Source organism: Zonotrichia leucophrys, chromosome 12, assembly GCF_028769735.1.
Source record: "Zonotrichia leucophrys gambelii isolate GWCS_2022_RI chromosome 12, RI_Zleu_2.0, whole genome shotgun sequence".
In the NCBI taxonomy this organism is placed as follows: Eukaryota; Metazoa; Chordata; class Aves; order Passeriformes; family Passerellidae; genus Zonotrichia; species Zonotrichia leucophrys.
Window position 1 is genome coordinate 286965 of NC_088182.1, and position 27780 is coordinate 314744.

The window sequence follows — 27780 nt, forward strand, 5'->3', positions numbered from 1 at the left end:
CTGCTCCTGGTGGAAACCCAGGCTGGAGGCAAGGATGCTGCACCCACAGCCCACAGCCACTCCTCTTGCTGTTAGCTCTGCCCATGCTTCAGCCTGAAGCATGCACATAGCGCCGAGCATGCCATGACCTTGCTGTTTGCCATGCGCTGCAGCACACCCGCGTCCCCTCCTGCCCGGGGACCGGGCTGTGTTGCCCAGGGATTCAAGACCCTGGGCGACCTATGGCTGTGCCCTATGTCACGATACTGTGGCAGGAGGCCAGCTGGGTAATGGGCTGGCTAATTGCTCAGGGCTGGTTCATGAAGCCTGCAGGGACGTGAGATACATGGGCAATGTACCTGCTGCAGGGTGCGTGGCCCCATCCCGGGATGGACCCCGGCTCTCCGTACAGCCTTGCCCAGGAGCGCTCCTCCGTCTCGGACGTGTCCCCTCGCGACGAGGGGTCACTGACACACCTGCAGACGGGGAGGAAGGCGGCAGCAGTGAACCCGCTCAGGTGGAGCGATCCCACGGGATGGGCTGGTGCTTTAGGGGCTGTCCCCTACATCATCCCAGAGTGTAATTTGGGAAATCACTTTGGGTCTTGTTAAAGCGGCGCCCGTTGGAGGGCGGAGGAGAGGCGCGGGCCGGTCCGTGCTCCGCTTTTGACGAGGCGGGCGGGCAGAGCCGCTGCAGGGGTGGGGCCTCGTCCCCCGCCCGGTCCCCGGGGAGCGAGAGAGCGGGTGTTGGGCTGCGGGGGGATGCGTGGGTTGCGAGGGGGCTCCGGGGGAGGGCTGTTCCGGCTCGCCGTGCTGCTCCGCAGCTGGGAAAAGTCCTTCTTCCCCCGCCCCTTCCCCGCCGGCCTGTCCTGCTGGAAGACGCGAAGGAGGCAGAGGAGAGGAGGGGGACAGCCCGGAGCAGCCCTGTCCGGAGCCCCCCGGCGCCGCTCGGTGCCGCCCAGGCGGCGGCGCGGCAGACAGCGCTAACTTCGCACACGCACATGACGGGCCCGCGGCACCGGGACGCGGTGAGCGCCGGTGCGGGGGCGGGCGCGGGGGCGGGCGGAGGGCGGGGGCAGGGAGGGGGCGCGGCCGCGCGCCCCGCCGCCCCCCGCCGCCCCCCGCCGCGGCCGCCACTTCCCGCGGGCGTCGCTCGGCGGCGGGCGCTGCCTCCGCAGGAAGCGGCCCCGCGCCCGCCCCTCCCGCGCCCGGCGACGGGCACATGCACTGCGCGGCGCGGCGGCGGGATGGCTCCGGCTCCGCTCCCGGTCCCGGCCCCGGCGGCGGCGGGCGCTGAGCCGCGGCCCCCCGCGCTGCTGCCGCTGCTGCTGCCGCTGCTGCCGCTGCTACTGCCCGGCCGAGCCGCCGGCCTGGAGGTGCAGCGCAAGTTCCTCTCGCCCACCCTCACCAACAACTTTGCGCTGGACGGCCCCGGCTCCCGCGTTTACCTGGCGGCCGTCAACCGGCTGTTCCAGCTGTCGGGGGGCGAGCTGACACTGGAGGCGGAGGCGGCGGTGGGGCCGGTGCTGGACAGCCCGCTGTGCCACGCACCGCAGCTGCCGCAGGCCTCCTGCGAGCACCCCAGGGTGCTCACCAACAACTACAACAAGATCCTGCAGCCCGACCCGGAGCAGGGCGTCCTTGTCGTCTGCGGCTCCATCTACCAGGGCCTCTGCCAGCTGCGCAGCATGGCAAACATCTCGGCAGTGGCCGTGCGCTTCCCGCCGGGCGGCAGCGACTCGGTCGCGGTCTTCCCAAGCATGCTGAACGTCGCGGCCAACCACCCCAACGCCTCCACCGTGGGGCTGGTGCTGCGCCGCGGCGGCGGCGGCGGGGCGCGGCTGCTGGTGGCCGCCACCTACACTGGCTTCGGCAGCCCCTTCTTCCCCCGCAACAACAGCCTGGAGGACCACCGCTTCGAGAACACGCCCGAGATCGCTATCCGTGCCCTCAACGCCCGCGGCGACCTGGCCAAGCTCTTCACCTTCGACATCAACCCCTCCGACGACAACATCCTCAAGATCAAGGCGGGCGACAAGGCGCGGCACAAGCTCAGCTTCGTCCGCGCCTTCTTGCAGCACGGGGCCACGCCGCCCGCCCGCCGCCCGTACGCCTACCTGGCGCTCAACAGTGAGGCCAACGCGGGCGACAAGGAGAGCCCGGCGCACAGCCTGCTGGCCCGCATCTGCCTGGGCGAGCCGGCCGAGGCCACCCTCAACGGCAGCGGCGAGACCAAGAAGCTGACCGAGTCCTACATCCAGCTGGGGCTGCGCTGCGGCGGCGCCGCCGACGCCTTCACCCGCCTCGTCTCCGTCTTCCCGGCGCGGGCAGCTTGGCGCAGCCCCGCCGCTCCTCACGGCCCGGCCCCGGCCCCGCCGCCCCCCGAGGAGCTGCTCTTCGGCGTCTTCGAGCGGGCCGGGGCCGGCGGCGGCCGGGGGCGGCCGCAGTCCGCGCTCTGCGTCTTCCGCTTCGCCGAGATCGAGGAGACGATCCGGGCCGCCCGCAACTCCTGCCTCGTCAGCCCGGCCGCCGGCATGGTTACCGTGCTGGACAGCGTGGTGCAGGGCACCGGCCCGGCCTGCGAGAAGAGAAATATACAGGTACGGCGGGCGGCGGGCTCCTGCGGGGCGAGGGGGCGCGGCACGCGGCGGCGGCGGAGGGCAGCGGCCCCATCGTGTCCCGTCCCGTGGCCGCTGCTGTCGCCACCTCTCCCGAGCTGGAGCGCATCTCCTGCTTGCCCCGGGCGGGCGGCTGAGCCTCACAGCCCGCTGCCCTCCCTGCTGTCCCCGGAGACCCTCCCGCCCGCTCGGGGACAGAATCGCTCCCCTAGCCTGGGTGCCCCGCATGTCCGCGGGCATCGCCAGCCCCGTGTCCCGTCCCGCGGCGCACAGCCCTGCCAGGGGCGGCACACAGCCACCCTTGGCTCCCCGCGTTCGTGGCAGAAGTTTGCCATTGTCACAATTTGTTACCGAGTGGCCGTAAATGTTAGCGCGAGACAGAGTCTCCTGTTTCCCTTTTCACTAAAAATGTGCGATGCTTGGGAAAAAAAGAGAGGGAAAAGGCTGCTTTAACGCTGCATTTTTCCCTTCCTATGGGACGAGTGCACAGCTCGGCTCCATCAAAGATTGTGAAAACATCTGTTTGATTTCAGAGGCGAGATAGAGCATTTGGGCTTGGGCTTCTCTGTGCAATGCCAGTGGCAAAGAGAGAAAGGTTTCCCATGGTAACCGGAGTGTTTAGTGTGGCATCTCCACTCTGTGGTAAAATATGTAGTCTTAATGCACTTGGTTCATAGACCTACTCTAGCAAAGTTGAACGGTTTTTCCCTGGTGGCAAAGTACAAGCTGCCTGACAGCCAACAAATCTAGTAGCTGGCGCTAATTCCACAAAGACTGGGTGTGTTAAGCACTGGAAGCTCAGTCCTGACATCGTGGCATGGTCACGGCTCTCAGAGGACTCGCTGGGAGTCAGGAATCCTATTTAGAGGGTGTGAAGGCACCCGTAGCGGTTGTTGGCTGTGCTGATGCTCGGCGTCCCGGCGAGCCGGGCGGGACTGAGCTGTCTGTGCCAAGGCGGGTCAGGCAGCAGCAGCGGGGCTGGGGCTGCTCGAGGCGCTTGGGAATGAACGAACGGCCTGGTCATAACTGAAACACAGCGGCAGAAGCACCCATCACCCTTGAGCTTCCCCTGGACTCCAGGGCTGCTGTGGAGGTACAGTGTTTTCTAGCTTCTGTTCAGTAAAGAAAATAATCATCACTATCATCAGTCTGCTGATGTTGAAAGTACCAAGTGCTGTATCCAGTAAGGTATTTAGACAGCTAATTAATGAGTGACTCAAAGGAGACTATGCACAGATGAGATTTCACTCCATCTTTGGTCCTGGCTTGTCACACTGTTCCACTGTAATGTGTGTTTCTGGTAGCACCTTCCTCCCCAAGTACTACCTGGGTAGGCAGGGAGGGTGACCAGGAGCCTGTTGTCACTGTTGCCATAAAAGCTGAGAAGGATGCTGTGTTCTTGAAGGGATGAGCAACAGGATATGAGGGTCAGGGGAATGAGCTAAAATAACTGAGCGCTGCCAAGCCATTGGGAGTCAGTGGGAACCTCTCTTTGCAACCGTGGCAAGAGCAGGCTGCAAGAAGACTTGTTCATGTGGAGACAGCAGTAAGACCAGTGGTGATATAAGGTGGATGGGGAGATTGGGTTCTTGTACCACCTGACGTTGCTGCTCTGTCACTGGCCTCGAACCAGTCATTGAACCCAAGGTACCTCAGTTTCCCACGTACTCCTGTATTTATTGTTATTCAGAAACCAAACTCATGTAGTGTCAGATTGCATTTGTAAAGCTGCTTTGAGATCCTTTGATGTCAAGTACAGCAGGATATAAATGAAGCATAACATTAATATTCGTTCATGCCTAATATTTCTACACTTCCCATTTATTTGAAGCATATTCCTCTAAAACCGCTGATAAAGCCTGCTGGGAAGCCATCCTGCTAGTCAGGAGAGCCTTTTTTTTTTTTCATTGCCTTTTCCTTAATTGTTAGAATTGCCAACAAGTTAACAACCAGCTGTTTTTATTTTCAAGTCCCAGAGTGGCAGTGTCAAGAGAAGAGTTGTAATAGGGTGTTTCTTTGTGCTGTAAAAACCTAACATCAGTTTCCACCAATACGTTTTGTGTCCCAGACATGGAAAGGCAGCAGGAAAATGTATTAAAGCAGCAGCCGGTCTGGCAGAGCAGATCAGTATCTGTTAGTGGGTTTCCAGTTTTCCCATTGCATCCCTGTGCATCACTGATAGGGGCTCTGGTATTAGTAAATGTGACTCGATAGCTCTTCCCGAGGACCAAATGCTTGGGTTTTAATCTCCTTTTGGAAGGAAAAAACCCTGATATTGGCCTGATTCATTCCAAGCGTGTGTTCAGCTGAAGTAGTCAGTTGTTACAAGTCTGGACCATGGGCTGTTAGGTGTAATGCAGTGTGAAAGGAAAATCATTGACCCCTTGTGTGCTCTCCAGTCTAATTGAATGCTCCTCTCCAGCTTTGGCTCCGCCAGGGAGCTGCAGCGCTGGCCCCCCGTGCGGGGTTTGGGAGTGGGCACTCAGCGTGCCCGCCGTCCCTGCCAGTGCAATGCTGCTCATTGCTGCCTGCAGCCCGGGGCACGGCTGTGCTGGGAGGCCCAGGGAGGCCGGCACAGAGCGAGGGGCTTTGTCCACCCGTGCAGGACACCCGCTTGTTTGGCTCCCGTGTTGGCCGTGTGCATTGGCCACACGGAGGGCTGAGGCAGGGGGGTCTGCCAGCTGCCCTGCTGGCCTGCGTGCCCCAGGCTGGGGACGGGAGCCGCCAGCCTGGCCTGGGAACAGCCCCTGTCCTCCATGGAAATGCTTACTGCAATTAAGCACATGCTTAACAGCTTTGTGTCAGACGAGGAGAAAATGTGCAGAGGAGGATGGTCTAGGTCAGGAGTGGGGGCTGTTGGTTCTTCTCAATGAGGGTTGCTGAAAAGTCACGTACTGAGGAGATGAATTCACAGTGGCAGCTCAGGGGAAGGAGGATGTGTGAGGGAAGGATTTAGGTTGGTTGGCTTCTTGCACCGACAGTGAGTGGGTGAGCTCCAGGATTGCTTCCCCTCAACAGAAATAGTTTTTATAATGAATTTTGTGTCAAATGCAGCTAAATTGGAATACTTGCATGGAATCACTGTGGTGTTTTGCCCACTCAAAGCCCGTGTGGAATTTGGACTCAAGCCCCTAGAAGGGAAGAGGAGTAGGAGCTCTGGAGCAAACTGCCGGTAACAGCATTTGCAGCAGTGTGCTGACAGAGCTTATCAAATTCTTGGGACACTGCGTGGGTTTATAGCTCCTATTTGAGCTGTCCTACCCCGGGAGGATTGTGGCCCAGTGGGTTTGAAGGTTATGCTGGCTGCACAACACGGCTGGAGTGTGACACAGCTGTGGGATGCTCAAGACATCCCACACTGACATTTCGTAAGCAAGCAAAGCAGGCAAGAGCCCAATCCCAGCTTGTGGCTGGCTCCAGAGCAGTGGGACATCCCGGGAGCGTCCCCTCAGTGCCACTGAACACAAAGGTCTGCCTGGCTGTTCCTCTGGTCACACTGCATCCCAGCCACGTCCCAGGGCAGCAAAGCCCCCACAGTGTCCTCTTGCCACTGCTCCATCTCTCAGTGGGTATTTTGGCAGGGGATACGCTCAGGCACCTTTGTGTGTGCATGTTGGTGTGATGAACAAGTTCCTTTGAGGAAAAGCTGCACTGGAAACCCCATCCCATGCTCACAGCTGCACCAAACTCAGTGTCTTGTGTGGGTTCTGCATGAGCCCCACGGTCTCCTAAAATCTCCTGGAGAGGTACAGAAAGCAGATATATTCATTAGGCCTAGATTTGCAGGACAGGGAACTACATCTCTCTTGGGAAATATTTTGGGGCCTGCAACTCAAAAAAGGCTGAAAATCCAGTTTATTTCCTCTGCTGAAAACCATAGGCATAGTGGCATGGGATAATGAAATGTTTCAGCATTAATTCTCAAGTTTCTGGCTCTTGTGGCTTTGTGTCAGATCCTGCATGGTCACTGAACACTGTGTTTGGGGGTGTAATGATGAGATACCCACCAGTGAGCTGTACTATAATGGGTTGTTAAATAAAATGAACTCCTTGGGTAGACTATATAAACAATCTCTGTATATATGTGTGCCTGGGCATGGAAATGTGGTTTAAAACCAGTCAGAAAATGTTCCCAAAGAAAAAAATCTCATATACACGTGGGAATATGACAAAGCATCTACTTACTGTCCAAATATACTGTGGCATCTCCGTGGGATTGAGTTTTATAGGAGCTGAGTTACTTTGAAGTGCTGGTTTATACTAATTTAGAAATTCCAAACATGAAACTAAATGTGCTCTAACCCTACATCTACTCAAATAAATCCAGAGGATTAGCCACAGAAAGGAAACTGGGAATTTACACTTAATTTCTTCATTAAAAATGAGGCAGGAGTTCTTGTAGCAAGCCTGATTTCTGTGTTTTGCAGTGCAGGCTGTTTAGAGTTGCTGGCAGCTCCCCAAGGTGTCACTGCCCAGGTTTGTAGAGCTGTACCATGGTTGTCACCATCACCAGTTGTGCTCTGGGATGTGGCATTGCACATGGGGCGTGGGTGTCCCTCACTGCCCTGCCGGGGCTGGGGGCTCAGCTGGGACACCTGGAGGGGCCGTGGGACCCAGGGTGCCCTGACAGAGGGGTGAGCCCCAGTGTGGGCTTTGCGTGGCCGTGGAGCCAGAGCGGAGCACTGTCTGCCTGCCCTGCCCCTCGCCTGGTGCTGGTCAGCTGTGCTCAGCTGTGCTGGGTTTCCTTGGGCATTCACGCGAAAGTGCAGCCTGCTGCTGCAGTGAGCGTGCTCTCAGGAGCTGTGTGAGCACCGTCCTTCCTGGGAAGGGAGGGCAGGCTCAGCCCCGTGGGCTGCCAGTGCCCGGGGCTGCTCCGTGCCAAGCAGGTCGGTGCCCCGAGCTGAAGGTGGGCGGTGGGAATGCTTTCCTGGGGGCCCCAGGGCTCATCCCCGCTTTGCATCTCAAGCTCAAACAGGTCCCAGAGTGCAAAGGGAAATTCGGTCAAAGTGGCAAAAGTTTCTGTGCCTGGAAATGGGAAGTTGTGCTGCTTTAGGGAACAGAAACTGGCTCCTGATGGTGGCACAGTGCCTGCCCGCTCTGCTGGCTGGGCAGGCCAAGTGTTTGCCATCCCTCGGCAGACAGGGGCTCACAGGCACGCTGCTGGTGTCTGGAGAGCTCTGCCAACAGCTGGCTGGACAGACCGGCTATTTCCTGGTACCTGGATGCTCAGACTAGATTTGATCCATCCAGCTCATCAAATCCCCTGTAACTAAATAACAGTTTAGGAAAAGGGTGGTTTGGCTAAAGCCAAGGGTTTTTCAGGGCAGGTGTTGGACTCCCTCACATGAATGCAGACCCATGCCCCAGGAGCCACAGTGGATGCAGGCTCAGCTGCAGGGCCTCAGTGGCTGGAAATGGAGAGATTTGCCATCTCTTTTCTGATGTTTCAAAGTTTCATTTACAGTGAATGGGACTGAGGGCACCTGGAGAAGTGAATAAGGCACCATGAGATGTGTATGGATGCACAGGGATGCTGTAGAAACTCCTTACTACACCTTGTAAATCCCAGCAGGGTGTGATTGCTCCTCTGCACCAGGCATGGCCGGGTGGGGTTGGCATTCTTGGCTGGAGGGTGGGTGGCTGTTGCTTGGTGGCGTTGCCCTGGCCCAGGGCAGTGTTTCAACAGCCCCATGCACTCGAGTCCCTTTGGCTCGCTGAGCCCTGGGCACTGTGCAGCTGCTGTGCTGGGCAGCACTGTTGTCCTGGCTTCGTGGTGGGGAGGTGGGTGCCCAGGTCTCCTGATGGATGTCTGTGGTCAGAAGAGTGGCAGTGTCAGGATTTGAATTGAGGTCCCACGTGTTTCTGTGTCACTGTCCCCAGCACACATCCCTGGGACCACAGTATGACAGGGGATCAACTGGAGGGATCTGCTTCGCTATTTTTTTTTTTTGTTTGATTGAGTGTTTTTGCTTGTGGATTTTGGTGGGGGTTTTTTTTGTTGGTTTTTTTTTTTGTTTTGATTCCTGTGGGGTTGGTAAAGAAATGAGCAGTTGTTTTCAAGTTGGGCTGCAGCACCCTGCAGCAGGTGGAGGAGGTGGCGGACTGTCTACGGCATCTCTCACTTCGAGAGTCCAGTAGAATTTATTGATGTTTTTGAGCAGAGGGAGCAGTACTTACTGCTAACATCTGGAGAGCAGCTCTGCCGTTGTGACAGAGCGAGGCTGCAGGGGCGTGGGACGGCTCGTGCCTGGGAAAGCCCAGATCAAACTGGGCCCGGGTGAGCCCTTGCCAGATGTGACGTGCCGGTGAGCAGGGTGGGCAGCAAAGCCCACGATGATCTTGCCTTCTTTGTTCAGGTGCTGTCTGCCGGAGGAGACAGGCTGTGAGTGTGAGGGCTGGCCACAGGCCGGAGGAGCCTGGCTCACACGTTCATCCTTTGCACTTTCTTTGCACCGATAATTCTCTTCGCTTGAATTTCTTCTGCCCCCAGAATGAGGACAGGGGTTGGAGTGGAGGAAGGCTGCCCTGGTGACCCAGGGAAGTGGTGTGTCTCCTGTAGACTACATCTGTGTAGCTTGGTTGCTTCTGCATTTGGAGTGCTCAGTTAATGAGTAAAAATGATTTTATTAAGCTTTCTGTGACAGGCTTCTCCTGTGGGCTGGGTGCTCGACCAAGTGGTGGCGGTTTGTTTTGTGGACTCTGGTGCTGAGGCTGTGGAGCAGGTGATGCGTGGGAGTACCCAGAGGGGGACAGCACTGCAGCGCAGCGTTGCTTCTCAGAGGCAGGTTTTACTAAGGATGAGTAAAACAAGGGTAGAGTTGTGCTCATTATCTCGGGGCTTGATGGATTCAGCAGAACTAATGAGGAAAATACAGGACAACATTTACTATAAACTGTTGCTAAATGAAATAGATTTGAACTGACACATGCAAAAGACCAGTTGTGCTAGGTAAGAAGCTGTTACTTTAATGGATGCTTTTTTCAGCCCTGGCTTGCACAGATATGCCTTCAGAGCACTTTGAGCATGTGAAGTGCTAAGTGTTAGTCTAGCAATAATAAAATAGTAACGACCAAAGATCGAGGAGCCAAACTCATGGTTCATCAGGGACTCTTCCCTGTGGAAGAGAGTTTGAGTGGTCTGAGGTTGGTTACTGAGGCCAAAGCTTAACATAAATGAGAAACACAGGTTGAGTGGTGCAGGGGTAACGGAGAAAGCACAGCTCAGAAAGTACAGCCTAAATAAATCAGGCGTCTTGCTCTGAGCAGTTTGGATGGGGAAGGTGTCTCTTGGGCTTCTGAGCAGAAGTGGGTGTCCTTGAGATGAGGCATGCTGATCTGCTCAGCCCCTTGTCCCCAGGGAGTGGGAAGAGGAGCTGAGTTTCCAAGAGGGGTGAATGTAAAGGACATATGAGCTCTTGCTGCTCAAACACGTGCTGTTCTGACTGTGACAACCCCTCTGGAGCCTGTTTGTTAATCCCCCAGCTTGCCCATTCCTGGTGGATTTGATTCTATAATCTGAAGTATTGTATTTAATGCAGGATGAAGGCTAACATAATAAGCTTGACCAGTCTTCCTGGCGGCATGAAGGATGTGCAATTTTAGTTTAAAAAGTGCTTCTTTTTCATGTTTCTCCACTTTGCGCAGCTCCCCATGCTGTTGTGCTTGCTGTTTCAGCGCCCTGCTGGGGAAGCCCTGGTGGGTGCCAGCCCTGGGCTTGTGTGGAGCGAGACAGGGGGGCTGTGCTGGGCTGTGCAGGTCTGCCGGTCACCTGTGCACATTGCCTGCAGCTTTCCTTTCCAGCTGGGTCAGCATGGCAGGGCTGGGGCTGATGGAGTGATGATGGCCATGAGCTGGGCCAGCTGTGGCTGCAGGAGGGAGCTGAGGAGATTTAGAGGGGAATCACGCTGTCAGCTGCAGGCACCCAACTTTTGCCACTGCTGCAGCTGAGGCTGGAGCCTCTGAGGGCTCACGGCAGCAGATGGTTGGATGGCAGGAGGGACGTGTGGTAGTTCAGGCTGCTGCCAGGCTTTGGCCTCTGTAGCAGAGTGGCAGCGCCTGCAGCCCAGCAGGGCCTGGTGCTGTCCCCGTCCCTGTGTCCTGCTGCTGAGTGGCTCTGCAGGCAGCAGCTGGGCGGCTGCCACTGCCAGAGCAGCAGATGGAGCTTGGGTTCTGCCCTCTGAGACGATCTGGGACGCTGAGAGCCTCTTCCAGCGCTCACAGTCTCACACCTCTGGTGGTTTGAGGTGAGCGTGGCTGCTGCTGCTGCTGAGCCGCAGGGCTGTGGCCCGACCCAGCTGTGCCTTCCCCAGCCATCAGTCCTGTGCTTGCTGTCTCCTGCCTTCTGGCAGTCCTCTGTGCCCTGTCCCCTTCCTTGCCTCAGCCACAGTCCCATGGGAGGCTGCCAAGAGTGAAATTTGGGAGCTGGCAGGTAAGAAAAGCTTGGAGTCAAGAGGAGAGAGAGGGAAGAATGGGTTTTCTAAGAGTGATAGCTCCCTGCAGGCACAAGGTCTGGGTGGCTGCTGGGAGCAGAGGGATGTTGGGATGGACCATTGCTGGTGTCCCATTAGTGACTCACAAAGTACCCTAGCCCAGGGCTGGCATTGTGCAAACGGGCAAAACACAGCAAAACTCCCACTTCCTTGCTTGAGGAACTTGTCTTAGCAAACAGTGAAACCAGAGTGCAAGTCTCACTTTAAGCCTTTTTTTTTGGTTTTTTAAGAATGTCTGCTGTGCTGAGTGGATACTGTACTCTTGGTAATTCTTGAGAAAAAAATTCTCTAGATTAATTTTGCCAGAGATTCTCAGCCTGAGTGCCTTGACTGGCCACAAGTGCACATTGATTTGCCTCCTGTTGCCTAAAAAAATATGATGGGCAGTCTGAGGAGCTCTGTGCTAATGCTTGCCCTTGAGCAGCTGGAGACTGCTTACATCTCAAGTGCCCCAACAGTGGAGTCCTCTTCTGAGGATGACATTTTCCTCCAGGCATCCCGAAAAGCCTGGTTTTGACAGGTCTGGTTGCGACACTGCAGCAGATAAACGAGTGATTGTGCGCACAAACTGCTGGGGCGCTCCGGGGGGAACGCTGGGGCTGTGTGCTTGCTCTGGGCTCTGCCCGACACAGAGAGGGCTTGTACTCTCCCTTAGCATGGTGCAGCCGGGCTGGCTTGGCATCACTGGCCCTGTCCATTCTCCTGTGAAATATTTCCCCACTGGTTTTTAGCCTGTCCCTGCTGTTCAGTGCAAGTCTGTGTCCTGCTAGTCTCTTCAGACCGTATCCTAATTATTCTGAATATTCGCTCTGCAGTCAGAAATTTCCCTGAGTCATACCTAAATGTTAATAAAAGCCTAATGGTTTATGTTAAGGAAGGCAAGAGATAAAACTAGAGCCCTTTTATCACAGCCTTTAATGGCCTGAAAATGTCAGTTGTGTGGGAGCAGCTGCCAAATTTTGAGCCTGTGAAGATGATGGCTAAGTCCCACAAATCAACAAGTTTGGAGCGGATTATGCGATGCTGGCTGTGTCATTTTCCCAGGACTGCAGGCATGCTGGAAGCCAGCACTTTAATCCTCTCTGATACGGAGTCAGAGAGGGGCCGGGCTCCCTCCTGGCTCTGGAGCTCTGCGCAGCCCGCATGGCCTCGCGCGGGCCAGGGGCTCTGGGCTTCCCTTGCGCCGCGGCTTCTGAGCCACAAATCAGCTCCAGCTTTGCTTGGGAACTATTTTTAAGGTCACAAACACAGGATGCAGAAATCAGCGCATTTCATGGTTTTCCTGAGAGCTGCCTCACCACTCCTCTTCCTCCTTCTGTTTCCAACAGACTTCCTTCCCGAAGGGACATCCTGCATGCCCAGGGCTGGGGAGCTGTAATGGAAATTCTGGGAAATCGCTTTTTATGCTCCTTATAGGCCTGGGATAAAGAACTGAACTCACACTGTGAAGACAGCTGAACTCTTGAGCTCTGATGTGGCTGGAAACCTTTTATCTCTGTCCCATTTTGTTCCTGCAATCGCACTCAGGGGTTAATCTGAGTAAGCATCCTCTTAGCTGTGGCCCCTTGATTTGAATCCATTTGCATCCCTTGTGAAGTTGTGCAGCAGTAGCACAAGCTGCAGTGTGCAGGGGCACGGCAGCAGCGTGTTCCCCTGTCCTGGCAGGGCAGAGTGCTCGGCTGGTGCTGGCTGGGGCAGTCCCAGCTTCGCCCAAGAGGCTCCTCACCAGCGACAGAGGGGCAGTCTTGTGGGCAGGAGGCGTTCATCTGGAGTCAGCCCACAGTTCTGTGAGTTACTGAGTACCCAGAGCGTGTCAAAGAAAAATAGAGGCAATGCAGTAAATGCCTACGGGGTGTTTTAAAATGCAGATTATAGAAAGAGATTGGTTTTGGAAGAAAACTTAGCATTCGTTCTTTTCCCACTTCAGGATAGGGCAGCTTGATTTAAGAAAGAGTGAAATTTAACCCCTTCCACTTGTGGATGGCCTTCTATTCCATTCATGCAGTGCAGTTCCCCAGCTGTGGTGGCTGCCTGGTGCCTGCAGAAGGATGTGACTTGGTTGTATCCTGTTTACTGTAACGTGATGGAGTTAGCTGTCCTCTTGGTGCTGTGGGGTGCGAGCAGCAGCAGCACAGCATGTCATCCCTTCTTTGGGCCCGGGAGAGGGAAATGCCATGTGTCTCCTACCCATCCGTTTGTTGGAAGATCTGATGTCATTTGAAGAAAGGTGTTTCAGAGGAAGGATGTGTGCAGCCAAAATAAAGCTCGGCCTGGGTTAGAATAGTTACATCCTGTTTACTGTGGAAAACACTTCGCACTGATATGAGCTCTGAAATACATGATTTATAAGCAGGCAGGCGCTGCAGATAAGGGACTTCCCGTGATTTTGGCCACCTGTGAGAAGGAAGGGCCAAGTTTTTCAGGCTGGCAGGCAGTGATGCTGGTCCCAGCTCCTGTGCAGCTGCCATCGACAGGAGGTGCTGAGCATCCCTTGAGGTCCCAGGTGGCCGGAGATGCCTTTATGCCTCAGTTTCCCTGCAGGAAAGAGCCTTGTAAGCTTCAGGTGGTGATATTCTCAAGGGGTAATGAAGAAGAGATAGAGATAACCATCCCTAAGACAAGTAAATAACCCCAAGTGAGTTTCCAAATAGCTATTTGTGAAGGGAAGCAATCATTAAATCAGAAACATGAACGGCTTGCCATGTCCTCTGTATAGTATAAAAAAGTTGTGTGGCTCAGTTACAGAGAAAACATACACATTTAAGTATTTGGGCTGTGATTTTACTTTTTACTAGAATGAGATGCACTAAAACTGCAGAATGCATTTAGCATTGCATCCACAAACTTGATCCTTTAGTCTTGCTGCCCTAAGAACAGAGGTACAGCTTTGAATGTGCTGCCCTGTTTGGCGCTCGTCTGAGCAGAGGAAGTTTCTCACATCAGGCTTTTGTCACTCCGTGTCTGGCGCAGCCAGCGGTGGCCACAGGCTCTGGGGGCACAGGGACCAAGGTCAGGGCGGTTTTTGGAGAGGACCCAGCCGGTCTCTGGTGGCACCGTGAGCCCTGGCTGTGTCGGCAGCAGCAGGACCCTGTGGTCAGGGGTGCGTGCTCTTGTGCAGAGGTTGCTGTGGGGTGACTGCTCTGCTGGGTAGCCCCGGTGTTTGCTGACCAGCTGCTGCAGCACGCCAAGGGCTGGCTGGCACCCCCAGCTCCTGGTGAGGTTTGCTGCTGTCCTCTGCCATGCAGGGAGGAGCAGTGGGCAGTGCCACAGCCTGCAGTCCCCTGCTCACCGCACCAGTCGTGGCCATGACAGGGAGGTCACTGGGGGTGTCTGTCTGGGGCTTCGTTTCTTTTGCTCGTGCAGGGGCACCATCCCTTGCTTATGCACACAAAGCCCCATCACTTGGCATTCCCTTTGGGTTTTAGCAAGTTTCTTCCCCATTTCTCCCCAGGAATGTGTTGCTGTGGTGCGGCACCAACCCAAGACACAGCGGTGGCTTGGGGGCAGATGGGCATGAGGCAAGAGTTGCCCCCCAAAGTGGGATGACCTGGCAGAGACACCTTGCTTAGTCTCACCCTCCTGTTGCAAAGCCTATATATTTGCTTAATCTTCTGAACTGTCTGGAGAGAGGAGAGAGCCGAAGCTTTAGCCTGGTTCTATTAATGAAATAGTAACGATGACTAGGGAATTAGTATCCAGGCCCTGGTGTAGTCCAGGGAGGAAGGACTGTGCTGAGCAGGCTGGTGGTCACCTTCTGCCTGGTGGAAACTGCATTCCCATTCCCTGACAGATACAGCCTCAAATCCCTGTGTTTATTCTGCTTAAATTCAGAATTCTGTCAGCTTCTGTGGCAGCGCTATCTGCCTTATGACTGGATTCAGAAAGGCACAAATGTGCTTTGTCCTTGGGGTGTGGGCTGCGACCTTGCAGGCATTTCTTGCTGAAATTTTGTACAGGCACTTCCCACAACTGGGGCTTGGATGGTGCGCAGGTGACCTGGGGATACCTGCTGCTGCTGGAATGCCAGCCCTGCCAAGGAGTGTGACAGTGGGGTCACAGCATCCCCTGGGCTAAACCTGGGTCACTGTGGATGACGTGGTAATGGCCCTTGAAATGTAATAATTCATAATTTGAAGGGCTCCAGCTGCACCTGCTGCGGCTCAGAAAAGCTGCTGCAGGAGTGACTGCAGGTGAATTGTTAGCAGTGAGACTGTTGTGATGTTCAGGCATTGTTGAATCCATCCAAGTTGTCTGAACAGAAATTATATGAGAATCTCAGAGGATTTGGAGTGAGGGGTCATAAATCTTGGGTGCATCTTGGCAGGGTAGTAGGAATACAAGGCATCAGTTCCACTTGCAAATGATGCTGTCATGCAGCCAATGCACTAATTAATTTAGCACAGGAGAGTCAAGTCCGTTGCCTTGCTTTCGGCCAAACAAGCCAAATGCCTGCTCACAGACACAGGTCGATGACAAGTCCTTAAGCAGTGCCTTTGCCTTGCCCCTGGCAGCGAATGGATGTGGGAGCCTGCTGTCAGCCCGGTGCCAGCGCCGTGGGTCAGCTCGGCAGCCGGGCCAGCTGCATTTTGCTGTTGTGTGGGCTCCAGGCGGGCAGGGCGGGCTCTGAGCAGCGTGTCCCAGCGCTGCTGAGGGGGGCCGGGAGCACGCCACGATTGTGCCGCCTGTTGATGTGTGTGTCTCTCTGCAGCTGCAGCCGGAGCAGCTGGACTGCGGAGCCGCGCACCTGCAGCACCCGCTGGCCATCCTGAACCCGGTCACTGCCACCCCCATCTTCACCTACAGCGGCCTGACCGCCGTGGCAGTGGCCAGTGTCCACAACTACACGGTCGTGTTCCTGGGCACGGCCAGCGGAGGACTCCTCAAGGCAAGTGGGGCCCAGCAGAGCAGCAGCAGCGTGGGGCAGCACAGCTGGGGACAGGGTGGGTGCCGGGGCTCCCTCTTCCACACCTCTGTCTGCCCGCAGGAGCACATCTGTTGTCCCTTGGTTTGTGCACCTGCTGCCTTCAGGCAATGAGGAGCTCATTGGTACTGCCATAGCCTGGACAGTGATACACGCTGCCTGGTGACTGGTGGCTGTTAATCGCTGCTCAGGGCTGCCGTGTGAGCAGGATGTTTTTGATAAACCCTAAGCTGAAAATGCTATTGTGCAGCATTGAATTATACATTAATTTTATTAAACTATTTTATTAATTATAATAATATAATTTTAAAACAATACAATTATATATGCAACATAATATCATTTTAATTACAATGGGTTTTTTTGTTTTAATTGTTTTAATTGTTGAAGTTATTAAAATTATTTGAAGCGCTTCTAATAAATTCTCCCTCTGAGGTGCTGGCTTTTGAAGACTCCATGTAGACAGGGGAATTACAAAGAGATTCTTCACAGCTGAATCCAAAGCAGGTGTGAACCCATGGTGGAGTCTGCTCTAACTAACATGTAAGAGGTGATGCAGGGTGATGCAGTGCCCCAGCTCTGCAGCCAGGACACAAGGCCAAGCTCTCAGTAACCTTAGTGCTTGAGGTTTGCCAGGGAAAGTTTTGATTGCAGGCAGCTGCAGCAGTCTGGTAAACTGCCAGTATCAAAAGTCCTTAGAGAAGAAGGGGAAAAGGCCTGGAGCAGAGACAGCTGATACCTGCTTTATCTCTGCCTGGGGGGACTGGTGCATAATGTGGAATACTGGATCAAAATACTTGGGTAGAAGAAAACTTACCCAGATTTTCCCCTTGCATCTCCTCGCTCCTGGCAGAAGTGTGGGAGCGCTCGGGATCACAGAGAGGCTCCCTGCTTTGATTGCTGCCCCCAGGGGCAGGTGGCTGTGCGGTGGGAGGGGGCTGGCGCTGGGCCAGGCGCAGCGGGCCGGGGGGCACATGCCACACGCGGAGCAGCCCGTTCACACGGCATCGACAGCTCTGCTCCATTATCATCTCCGAGAGACCGGCCTTATCGGCAGGGCCTCCATTAGGGAGAGGCTCCTGGCTACCCTGCGCTCGGATAATTTGCTCAGATAGCTGTAATCTAATTCCACAACACAGCTGCAGAACCAGAAGCCCTTCTACCTTTGGGGCTCCTTGCTCTTTGGCACGGGACGCAAGGTACTTTGCGTGAGCAAATCATTCAGATTTGTGGCCTGAGAAAAGACAGCAGAGGGGCAGAAATAGTGCCTGCCCAGCTCCTGCCAGCAGCAATTAGGGCTGCCAGGGGCATGTATGGCGAATTAATGCAATTCTGGCTGCAGACAGGCATTTAGTGAGGACCAATCTAGCCATCACGAGAGGGTCAGCAGTGCTTGGGCAGCACAGCCGTGCCAGGTGCAGTGCCCTCAAGGGACACGGTGGCAAGGAGAGCTCTCTCCTGCTGTGTGCGGGTGTGGAAGTGCAGTGTGCAAGCAGACGAGTGCTGGCATTACCCAGGATGTGCTCTGCTCCCCCAGCACCCCGGGCAGTCTGTGTCCTCCAGCCGCCCCAGCAGCTCCCCTGCTGCACCAGCACCAGCAGTCACCGCCCTCTGCGCTGCTGTGGGGGCTCTCCAGGGCCCGCAGCCCCCTGGAATCCAGGGACATTGCCTGTGTGAGGAGGATGCAGGTGAACATGCCCAGGAGGCAGAGGGAGCCAGACCGGGTGTCTGTAAACAGCCCCGTGGAGCACATCTCAGCAGCGAGGGAGAGAGGACGCAGCGGGGAATGTCAGGGCTCAGTTCATGGACTTCTTGGGTGATACCAGGGAAATAATTTAGCTTCTGGCTAGCCAGCTTTTAAAATGGACAAAGCAATAGTACCCTTTTTCTGCGTAGCTCTCTGTGCTATGTTTCTTAGCAGAGAGAAGCCTGAGCCTGTGCTGTCATACTGGGGTGTGTCAGTGCTGCTCTGGTGTAAGAATTAATTAACCTATGTTAATTAATTAATCCACATTTAGAGAACAGAGGCACACTTGGTCATTACAAATATTGCCTTCCCTTGCTAGTAAGAAGGCCAGAATTTTCCGCACTCCCTTTCTGTTTTAAGCTGAAAAGTGACTGTCACAAGAAATTGTGTAGCCCCATTGTTATTTCCTCTCAGCAATGCCACATTTAATTTACTGAATTTTCAAGTCAAATGCCAAGACATTCAGAGAACTGAAAGGCAGGCTGATGCTGTGCAGCCTCCTCCATCACTGCCAGCGCTTCGGCTGGTGATTCATGAGGCAAGGTAGGACTTGGCACTCTGGTGGCAGCTGCCGTGGTCTTCTGGAGTCAGCAGGGATAGAAGCTTCTTCTGCCTGGGAGTGACAACACTTATTTTTCAAATATGCAGGGAGCAGGAGATGCCATGCTGTACAGCCCTGTTGCTGATTTTCACTGTTTTTCATTAAGTTTTGGGAACTCGATGTTCTCTGTACGGAATGTGAGTGTGTATGTGACGAGGCCTGCAGGCTGGTGCCGCTTGCACGAGGGTAACACAAACGCTGCTGTGCCCGTTGGATGAAGCTGTGCAGGGGCAGAGCCTCCAATCTGTCACCTTCCAGAGGGACCAGGGACAGTGAGGGTCCTGCCCCACTGAGCAGGGCTGGGGCTTTCTGGGCCGTGCCTTGCCTGCCCAGCGACACAGAGCTGGCTTTCCAGGAGAGCTCTGTGTGTGCAGAGATTCACAGTGCTGGACAGCTTGGGGCACCGCTGAATACCACTCTGGTTTTTATTTATAACCAAGGAGAAATAATCTTCTGCCCTTAGTGTTTGAAAATGTTCTCAGTGAGTGGCCTCTTCTCTCTACAGATAAACCTGGACAGCACGATGAAGGTTATTAGCAGGAGATCCATTTCGGTGGCTTATGGAGAGCCTGTCCACCCCATCATGCAATTTGACCCTTCTGATTCCACTTACCTCTACCTGATGACCTCTTACCAGGTGAGATCCTCAGTCCTCAACAAACCAGTTATTGGAGCACAGCATGCATTTGATTTAGCTCAGAGCTGGGAGCAGAAAGGGACAATAAGGTTTTCTTTAATGGTGAAAGCCAAGATGCTCAGAGCTTTGGCTGTCACTGGGCTTTCTGGGGAGGTGCCTATCTATTCTCCTGTGCTGGCTAATAACACCATGCAGCCCAGCTTATTGGGTCTTTGTGGTGGTCAGGTAGAAAGAAGAGTGAAAGATACTGAAACGGATTGCACTTATGGGAGTGCAGAAATAAGCGCAGAAATAAGCAAAGGTTGTTCCTGTACAGAAACCCCAAAATGACAGTACATGGTCTTTAGGGAGGCTTCCAGGAGATCCTACAGACAAAAGTCTGCCTGTCAGAAGTGGTCCCTGGGGAGGTTTCTGCTCAGTGCTTGGCAGGAGGGCTCTGCAGAGACCTGGAGAGCTGCAGCAGGTACAGGCGGTCCCGTCTCCATCGAGTTAACAGAGTAGGAAGATGAGAGCGGAGCGCTCCAGGCACTGAGGCTTTGTCCTGAATTACATTTTAATCTGTCAAAACAGATGCACCACCCCAAGTGTTACATGTTGCATTTGTATTTTCCAAGCTCTAATTCCCTGTAGATTGGTCATTATGGTTTCACAGACCCCTCTCAGGAAGCCTCTTCAGCTGATGGCTCTGACTGGCTCATCTCAGCCCCTGGCTGGGCTGTGCCCTCCACTCGGGCTGATCAAACAGCTGGTGTGGTGCTCGTGGTGCCTCCTCTGACTGCTCCTTTTCCAGTAAATCCGATGAGTTAGTTTCTCTTTGGTGGAGAGAGCATCCTGGGAGGCTCCCCAGGAGCTGGACAGGGTTGGGGTGGGGTTGCTGAGCCCTGCAGGGCTGGGAGCAGTGAGGTGCTGTGAGTGAAGTGGGGCTCTGGCCAAGGAGCCTGCAGCCTGGACTGTGCTTGCCTGGTGGGAGCTCAGGGCTCTTGGCACCTCACGTTTTCAGTCCCCACTGTTCCAAACCACTCAGGTTTCCTTCCCAAATGTTTAGAGATCAAAGGAGGTGAGAGCAGAAACTAACACATGCTTTCCCTTCCAACTGCTCCTGCCAAGTGAGTCCCCAGAGGTACTTTGATTTTTTTCACAAATCAAGGTTTCTAGAATGGTGCCGCTTTCTGATCTTTGTGTAAACAGCCAGAGAGTGCTGGGCTGTGTCTGGAGAGGAGCTTTCTGCAGGTCTGGGTGAGAGCTTTTCACAAGAGAGGGACAAGCTGTAAAGCTATGTCCATCTGACACCTCTGAAAGGTGCAGTGTCACGTTCTGTAACCTGGTCTCCCATGGCTCCTGCCATGGCACCAGCTGAAAAGGAGCAGCTCAGCCCAGCCTAGCCCAGCTCAGCTGGCTGCAAACCCTGTGGATTCCCGAGCCCTAGGGCATCATTCCTGTCCTGGGCTCGCGGCCCCTGGCTTGGACAGGCTCTGGGGGCCCCAGTGGGCAGCAGGTGGCTTCTTGCGCTCGTCCCCATGCCAGGTGGCCGTGGCACGGCTCCAGCTTCCAAGCCATGCCAGGGCTTGCTCCTGGCGTGCTGGTGCTCCAGGGCAGGGGTGTCTCAGCCCAGGGCGCTGGGGTCCTGTGTCCAGCTGCTCGTGGCCGTGTGGCTGCGTCCGGCCGGGCGGGGGTCCCGTGGGGCTGTGCTGGTTTGGGAGCCCTGTACTGTTGCTGTGGGGCTGTGCCGCCTTTGGCAGCACTGTGCTGTTGCTGTGGGGCTGTGCTGTATTTGGGAGCGCTGTGCTGTTGCTGTGGGGCTGTGCCCCCTTTGGCAGCCCTGTGCTGTTGCTGTGGGGCTGTGCCGGTTTGGAGCCCTGTGCTGTTGCTGTGGGGCTGTGCTGCCTTTGGCAGCCCTGTGCTGTTGCTGTGGGGCTGTGCCGCCTTTGGCAGCACTGTGCTGTTGCTGTGGGGCTGTGCTGTATTTGGGAGCCCTGTGCTGTTGCTGTGGGGCTGTGCCGGTTTGGAGCCCTGTGCTGTTGCTGTGGGGCTGTGCCCCCTTTGGCAGCACTGTGCTGTTGCTGTGGGGCTGTGCCGGTTTGGAGCCCTGTGCTGTTGTTGTGGGGCTGTGCTGTATTTGGGAGCCCTGTGCTGTTGCTGTGGGGCTGTGCTGTATTTGGGAGCCCTGTGCTGTTGCTGTGGGGCTGTGCCGGTTTGGAGCCCTGTGCTGTTGTTGTGCAGATGACCCGGGTGAAGGTGGCTGCCTGCAGCCAGTACTCGACGTGCACGGAGTGCCTGGCCGCCGCCGACGCCTACTGCGGGTGGTGCACCATGGAGACCAGGTAGGACCCGCCCCGTGCCCAGGTGTGCCCTTGCCCTCAGCCCTGCAGGAGTGTGTGGTGCCTTCTGCCTTTCCCCACACTCACGCTACCAGCAGTCCTTGTCCATTCCTTACAAAATGCGTGCTGTTAGAAAGTACTGTGTCTGGCCCAAAGGGTTGGGATGTTCTTCAGAGCCCAGGTTTCACCATAGCTGCATTGTCACGCCACAGGCACCTGCCGATGCAAAGAATCGCTTGTGGGTGTCAAACCGTGGGACTGGGAGAACCCACCCCCTGTGAAAGTCCATTTGCCCCTGCAGATCTCATCATCTATCAGTAGAAGATAATCACATGCAAAAGGGAATATTCAAAATTAGGCTCCACATTTGCAAACTGAAGATGTCAGACAACATGTCATCCTCTCCTCCTGAGTTTGGGTTCAGCCTGGCCTTTTCCTGCCTTCCTCAGTCCTGCTGCTCCACTGGTGCTGTGGGAGTACACATTGTTATCATGGCAAGCAGAACCTTAAACCATAGCAGCAAATGTTAAGGCTTAGCTACATGGATGAAGGAGAAACATACAGACGCAAGACCTTCTCTTCTCTCACAAGGAATTCAACGTTTTTATCACCTGTTTTAAAACTCATCAACCACGAGCTGTTCCTCTGTTCGTTGCAGGTGTTCTCTGCAGCATGAGTGCACCGACTTCACAGGGGCCAACTTCTGGGTGAGCGTGAGTGAAGGAGTGCAGCAGTGCCCTTCCATGACCATCCTGGAGCCCGAGATCAGCATTGACAAAGAGAACCCGGTGCGTTTGCAGCCCGTTCCAAACCAATCCCCTGCAGGGCCCATGGAGCCACAGCCTCCTCTGCCCACCCCTGCTCATGCCGTGGAGCAGCACGGCTCCTGCGTGTGGCCCGGGGATGCTGCGCTCTGCTGCATGCTGCTGCATGCTGCTGCATCGGGGGGACCTGCTGCAGCCCGAGCCTGAGCCAGCTGCGTGCCAGGCCTGCAGGGAAACAGCACCCAGAGCTGAGCCTGCAGGCCAAAACCACCCAGAGCTGCTGCTCCAAACACACAGGGCAGGGTTGCAAAATTTCAAACACAGTCAGCTGCAGACAGCTGAGTCAACTCATTTCCTGGTTTTGTATTGCTGCTATTTAAAAGTATTTTTATTATATTTTAAAGGTTTTTTATAAAAATATTATTTGTTTCAAGACAGACCCTGTCTGTGGGCTTGTTTTGGAGTTGCCTACCTCTGAAAAGCTTCTAAAATGTTGACAATTTCTAAATATAATTTTCTGTGATAATAGACGACTTTTTTTGTCTAATGTAGGCCCTGATAATACAAATAAATGGAACTATCCCGAACTTGAATGGAACAGATATTTCATGTGACTATGGAAACAACATCCGCACGGTAGCCAGAGTCGCTGGGGATTATGTGAACCAATTTATTTATTGCAGTTTGCTTCCACGCGAGAAATATCCAGCATTTCCTGATGACCAAGGTATGCAAAAGCAAACAAGATGCGTTCCTTCTAACCACTTTTGTGGACGCAATTTTTAATAGGCTTTATTTATTTTTTCAGTTGTATGTGCAGTTAAGACATACAGGGAAGAAAAGCCTGAAGCTGTGTCTGTTTTACAGGGCATATGACTCTGAAGTGTAGGAGTTCCACCATCTTTACATGAATTGATAGTATTTCAAATCTATTGATTTTTGTTTTAAACATCAGAATTTAAATGCCAGTTCACGTACTTATTTTTATCTGGTTTGAGCTTCTGCCTTAGATTTAGTATGTACTAAGCCAAAAATGTTCTAGCCCTGGTCAAATAATATAATTTTTTATATTGATATTTTCAATTGCTTTGTTCGATTTCCCTCCAAAACACACGCTGCCTTTCAGGAGAGTTCTGGAGGAAGAGCAAGTGGGTACCTAAAGGAGCTCAGGAGCTCTTAGCCCCACTTTTCAGCCCAAAGCCAGCCAGAGGTGTCCCCTGTTTGCCAAAGGGGATTCCTGCCGAGCTCCACGGAGCAGCCTCCCGAGGGGATGAGGCTGAAGCCAGCTGAGCTGAGCTGACCAGGTCTGAACTGGCCACTTAGGGATGCTGTCAGCCCCTCTCAGTGCCTTTGGAGAAGTTTGATGCTTTATTCCAGACTTGAGCGCTTGTAAAGTTCTCATCCTTCAAGCCTGGAGTGAATGTGCTATTGAAGATGGCTGGCTTCAGTAAGGGGAGAATTAGCTAGTCCTTTTGAAAATTCCACTTTGCATTGCTCTCCTCCCAAACTATCCAAAGAATGGGAGATCTTTAACTGCTCTGTATTGTTGGTTTCAGCAATGTCCAAATGAATTTCTGGAATCCAGTGCGCTGATTTATTGTCTGTATTCTGAAAGAGGCATTGTTTCTTCTCTCTGGTGCTTATATGGCAAAATTGCAATGAAAAAAAAAAAATAGGCAGTTCTGGGGGGAGGGAAGGTAGTATGGTGTGTTGAGCAGCCAAAAAAGGGATTTCCCCTCTCTGCAGGTTTGTTGGCACAGGGAGAGTGAGCGGGATTTTAAAACACGATAACCAACATGTTTTAATTACCACATTTTAAAAATTATAGTTTAGCACCAACTGTATGTGAAGACAATAATTAAGTCTGCTAATTAACACTTGCATAACATGCTGGAATTTTGTGCTGAAAGTCACCATGTTCTTTTTTATGAGAGTAATGTAAAGTGCTGATTTAGGAGGGAAGAGCTGAATGTCAGAGGAGAAAGGATGGCTGGTCCAAGTTCGGACATGCAGCTCGGAGGAAGCCCTAGAGAAAACAAATCATATTTAGCCCTTGTTTTCCCAAGGGTCTCTCTTGTCTGCTGAGTGTGAGTGCGAGCAAGGGGCTGTTGCAACCCAATATTCTTTGGCTTGATTTTCTCAGACCACGTGGTCGTTGAAACTTCTCTCCGGGTCAACAACAAAAACATAATCCGGGCCAATTTCACCATCTATGATTGCAAAAGGATTGGGAACATTTACCCCACAAGAGCGTAAGTGTCCCCCGAGTGCAGGCAGGGAGGACCGTGGGCAGGTGGTGGCAGGGCGTGGGTGGCACTGGGGTGGCACTGGTGGGGCAGTTTGGGGCTGGGAGGGCGCCAGCACAGAGCTGGACGAGGGTTCTCCTGCGTGGGGCTAATGGGGGAGCTCAGCTCCTGTGAGAAGGCAGCTGGGGGCCTGGGCAGGATTTGGCAGGATCGTGGGAGATGTGGTGCCAGAGAAGGGTCCTCAAGCCATCTGGACATGTTGGGTTTCTTTTAAACATAAATGATATTTTTGTATAAAGCTTGTTCTGTTAACCCTTCAGCAGCAGAGATGGCCTCCCCAGCAGTCTGTGGGCGCTGGGGAGGGGAGGCTCAAGCTCTCTGGCTCCTTCCAGCCCGGGGTGGGAGCAGTCACATGCCCCCATCAGCTTGAGGGGGCTCTAGTGGCACACACCCAAACCCATCCCCCTCTCAGGAGCGTGGCATCAGGACCTGACCACAGGGCCCACCAGCACTCCGTGTCTGTGTGAACAGCAGGGACAGTCTCAGTCAGGTCCAGCATGCCAGGCTCCTCAGAGAGACACATGAGGGAAAGAGTGGTTTTTTTGGGAAAAACATTTTTTGCTAATCAGAGGAAGGTGACTCTCAGTCTGCTGTGGCCTGAGGCCGGGCAGGGATGCCTGGGGGTGATGGGCTCTGGCCACATTCCCTGCCAGCTGCCAGGGAGAGGAGAGGATAATCCAGCACCCACCATGGGTTTCTCTAGGCACCAGTAAAGGGTGAGCAGTGTGGAGATGGGTTGCAGGGCTGAGGTGTGGCCCCTCTGAGCACCCTAACTCTGCTTTCCTCACCCTGCCTTTGCCATTGCAGGTGCACCAGCTGCCTCTCAGCCAGGTGGAAGTGTCACTGGTGCCCCTCGGCCTACAGCTGCGTCTCCAACCGCTCGCAGTGTGAGGATGCTCTGCGGATGGAGGTGAGCATTGCCCCGCGCTGCTCGGCTCCCAGCCTCCTCCAGCAGGGGCCCTGCCCCGTGCCCTGCTGGCTCCTGTCCTGTGCCTGAGCCCGGGGAGCCCTGCAGGGGCTGGCACACACTGGCTCTTGGGGCACCGGGTGCTCATGCTGCGCGTGCTGCTGGGCACTGCTGTGCTGCTCCTGCCAGGGACTTGGGGGTGCCAGTCCAGCAGTGACACTGGGTGACATCAGGGCTGTGGGGTCACCCGGGGACTGCCCTGGCTTGGTCCTGGATTAGCAAAGGACTCGCTTCCTTGGATCCCCTGCTCCAGAGGTACAGTTGGGCTGGAGGCTGACCTGCTTGGGCATGTTTGTTTTCTCTCTGTGCCTCCTGCTGATCTCGTGAGCAGCAGAGGTGCTCTGTAGCCCTGGAAACACGGTGCTTTCATCGTGCAGTTGGAGCTTTTGGTAAACAAACCATCGCTGGTGCAGCTGCACCTGAGCATGGCTCTGCAGGGAAAGCTGCATCCTACCAGCTCCATCCGCAGCATCTTGGACATTCTGCCTGCTTCCTCTGATCCAGATGTGAAGGATATATTCAGCCAGAAGCTCTATTTCTGGTGGCTGGTGAACAGCAGGAGAAGGGGCTGCAAGATGACAAGTTAATCAGTCCTCTAAAGTGTATTTCTCTGGGAAGCTGTGCCAGCTCTGGTGACATGCGAGGACTCACCAGGCCAGGGGAGGTTTTACTTGAAATTGTAGCTGTGCTGGTTTAATTTTAACTCTTTTTATTTCCTTGGAAGAGGCTTGGGACTGAAATTTCTCTCCAGTTGTTTGCTTTGCTGTTTTGCTTCCCTTATCACGTTCCTCTCTGTTATTTAATCTCCTTGTTTAGGCAGCGCCAACTATGCTTGGTTAGATAAGTGTCCTGATGGAAGTGAAATATTTTTTCCACAGTCAAACATGCACTTCCAGGTAGTTCCCTGACCCCTGCCTAGGTCTGGGGAGGGCAGGAGAGAAATCTGCCCCTCCCTGCATGTCTGGTCCCAGGGATGTGTCTGAACGGGCATCCCAGCACTGGGAGGGCAGGCTCAGTCTCTCCTTGGAGCAGCGGCAGCACTGGCATCAGTGGAGCCACAGCAGGATAACCTTTAATGCAAGCGAGAGGAAATCTTGCTTGCTGCAAATGATTCTGCATAATGAACCAAGTATTGTGTTGTCTTTTAGCCCAATGGCTCCACTGTCACAGGCATTACTCTGGATGTGCCCTGGGGCCATGCACAATCTGGCTTCATTTTTGCTGTAGTTTCGCAGTGTGATTTACATCTCATGAGAGAACAGGACGGGTTTGTCACATAGACTGGAATTCTGAGTCAGCTCCAGTGTCTGAGACATCAATTTAAAACAAGAACAAAAGTAAGGAGACAGATGACCTTTTAAAATAATTTTTCAGTTTCCTTTAAGCCTTTCACTGCAGCTGCCCTGCGGCCGCAGCCCCTCACTGAAGCCCCTGCAGCTGCTCAGCCCCTGTCGGTGCACAGGCAGCCTGTGCCCTGCAGTGCTGCCGTGCAGGGCGGAGGCCCTGGGGCACAGACCCTGCAGGGGCTGCCAGGAGCGAGCAGGGCAGTGGCTGCAGCACGGCCCACAGGGCTGCGAGAGGCTCGCACTGGTGCATCTGGTGCATCTGCCATTGCAGGAGGCAGTGCCTCCTGTCAGAGTTATTCTGGCCCTGTCACGGCCAGAGTGGCAGCTGGGGTGCGGGTACACGGTCACTGTGCACCTGGCAGTGCCCATTGCCCAGTGAAATTAATCTTATCAAGGAATTTGATGGTTCCTCTTCTCTTGTTGCTGAGGATGTTCAGCATGCACCCACCTAATCCCTTTTTTTTCCTTATTTTTGTACCTAGCAGAAGAAAATTGACTGTCCTCAGATAGTACCTGCCCCTTTGGAGCCAATGCCCACGGGTGTATCTCAGAACATCATGATCTCACTGGCCAATGCAACTTTCGCTAAGGTAAATGAGTTCCTAAAGGCATTGGGAAGGTTTGGACAGCTGTTTGGGGGAAATAAATCTCCCTGTTCCCTTGTGGGTGTGTGCTCCACCACAGAGCATGCCAGTGTCAGCTCTCCCAACCCCACATCCAGCCCGGCCCCAGTGCCTGTGCTGAGGAACAAGGACACAGCTCCGAGTGAGGGGCAGGGAGCCCTGTCTGAGCCACAGTGTTTGAGTACAGCATGGAAGCATTGTTTAACTTCAGATTTTCAGAGCCCATTTGCTGTGAAAATGTCTTTCAGGACATCACTACAGAGCTTGTTTGATGTGAAAAAGTATTTTTGTGAAATTTTCTGACATGCTAATTCTAACAGCAAAAAGCGGGAGTGGACATCAAATGTTGCCTTTAGAGATGTGCTGCATGCCAGACAGGACCAGAGGAATTTGGGGCAAAGAGGCTGAGCACTGGGAAGGTGCTTGAGTAAGCCCTGGTGTTTGTAGAGAGCTGCCCTGAGTAAT

General features: G+C 54.3%; 1 protein-coding gene across 2 annotated transcripts in view; it reads left to right on the forward strand.

Annotated features, from left to right (window-relative positions):
- The first annotated feature begins 1185 nt into the window (after positions 1-1185).
- Positions 1186-27780, forward strand: part of PLXND1 (plexin D1) — a 66906-nt gene continuing 40311 nt past the window's right edge. The window contains exons 1-9 of one of the 2 annotated variants that reach the window (XM_064724513.1): positions 1186-2578; positions 15794-15970; positions 18860-18991; positions 21212-21312; positions 21968-22097; positions 22626-22800; positions 24217-24325; positions 25187-25289; positions 27175-27282. In XM_064724513.1, the coding sequence (XP_064580583.1) occupies positions 1226-2578; positions 15794-15970; positions 18860-18991; positions 21212-21312; positions 21968-22097; positions 22626-22800; positions 24217-24325; positions 25187-25289; positions 27175-27282 (2388 nt within the window). In that variant the 5' untranslated portion in view covers positions 1186-1225. The remainder of the gene's footprint in view (positions 2579-15793; positions 15971-18859; positions 18992-21211; positions 21313-21967; positions 22098-22625; positions 22801-24216; positions 24326-25186; positions 25290-27174; positions 27283-27780) is intronic. The other variant, XM_064724514.1, reaches the window with a different exon arrangement.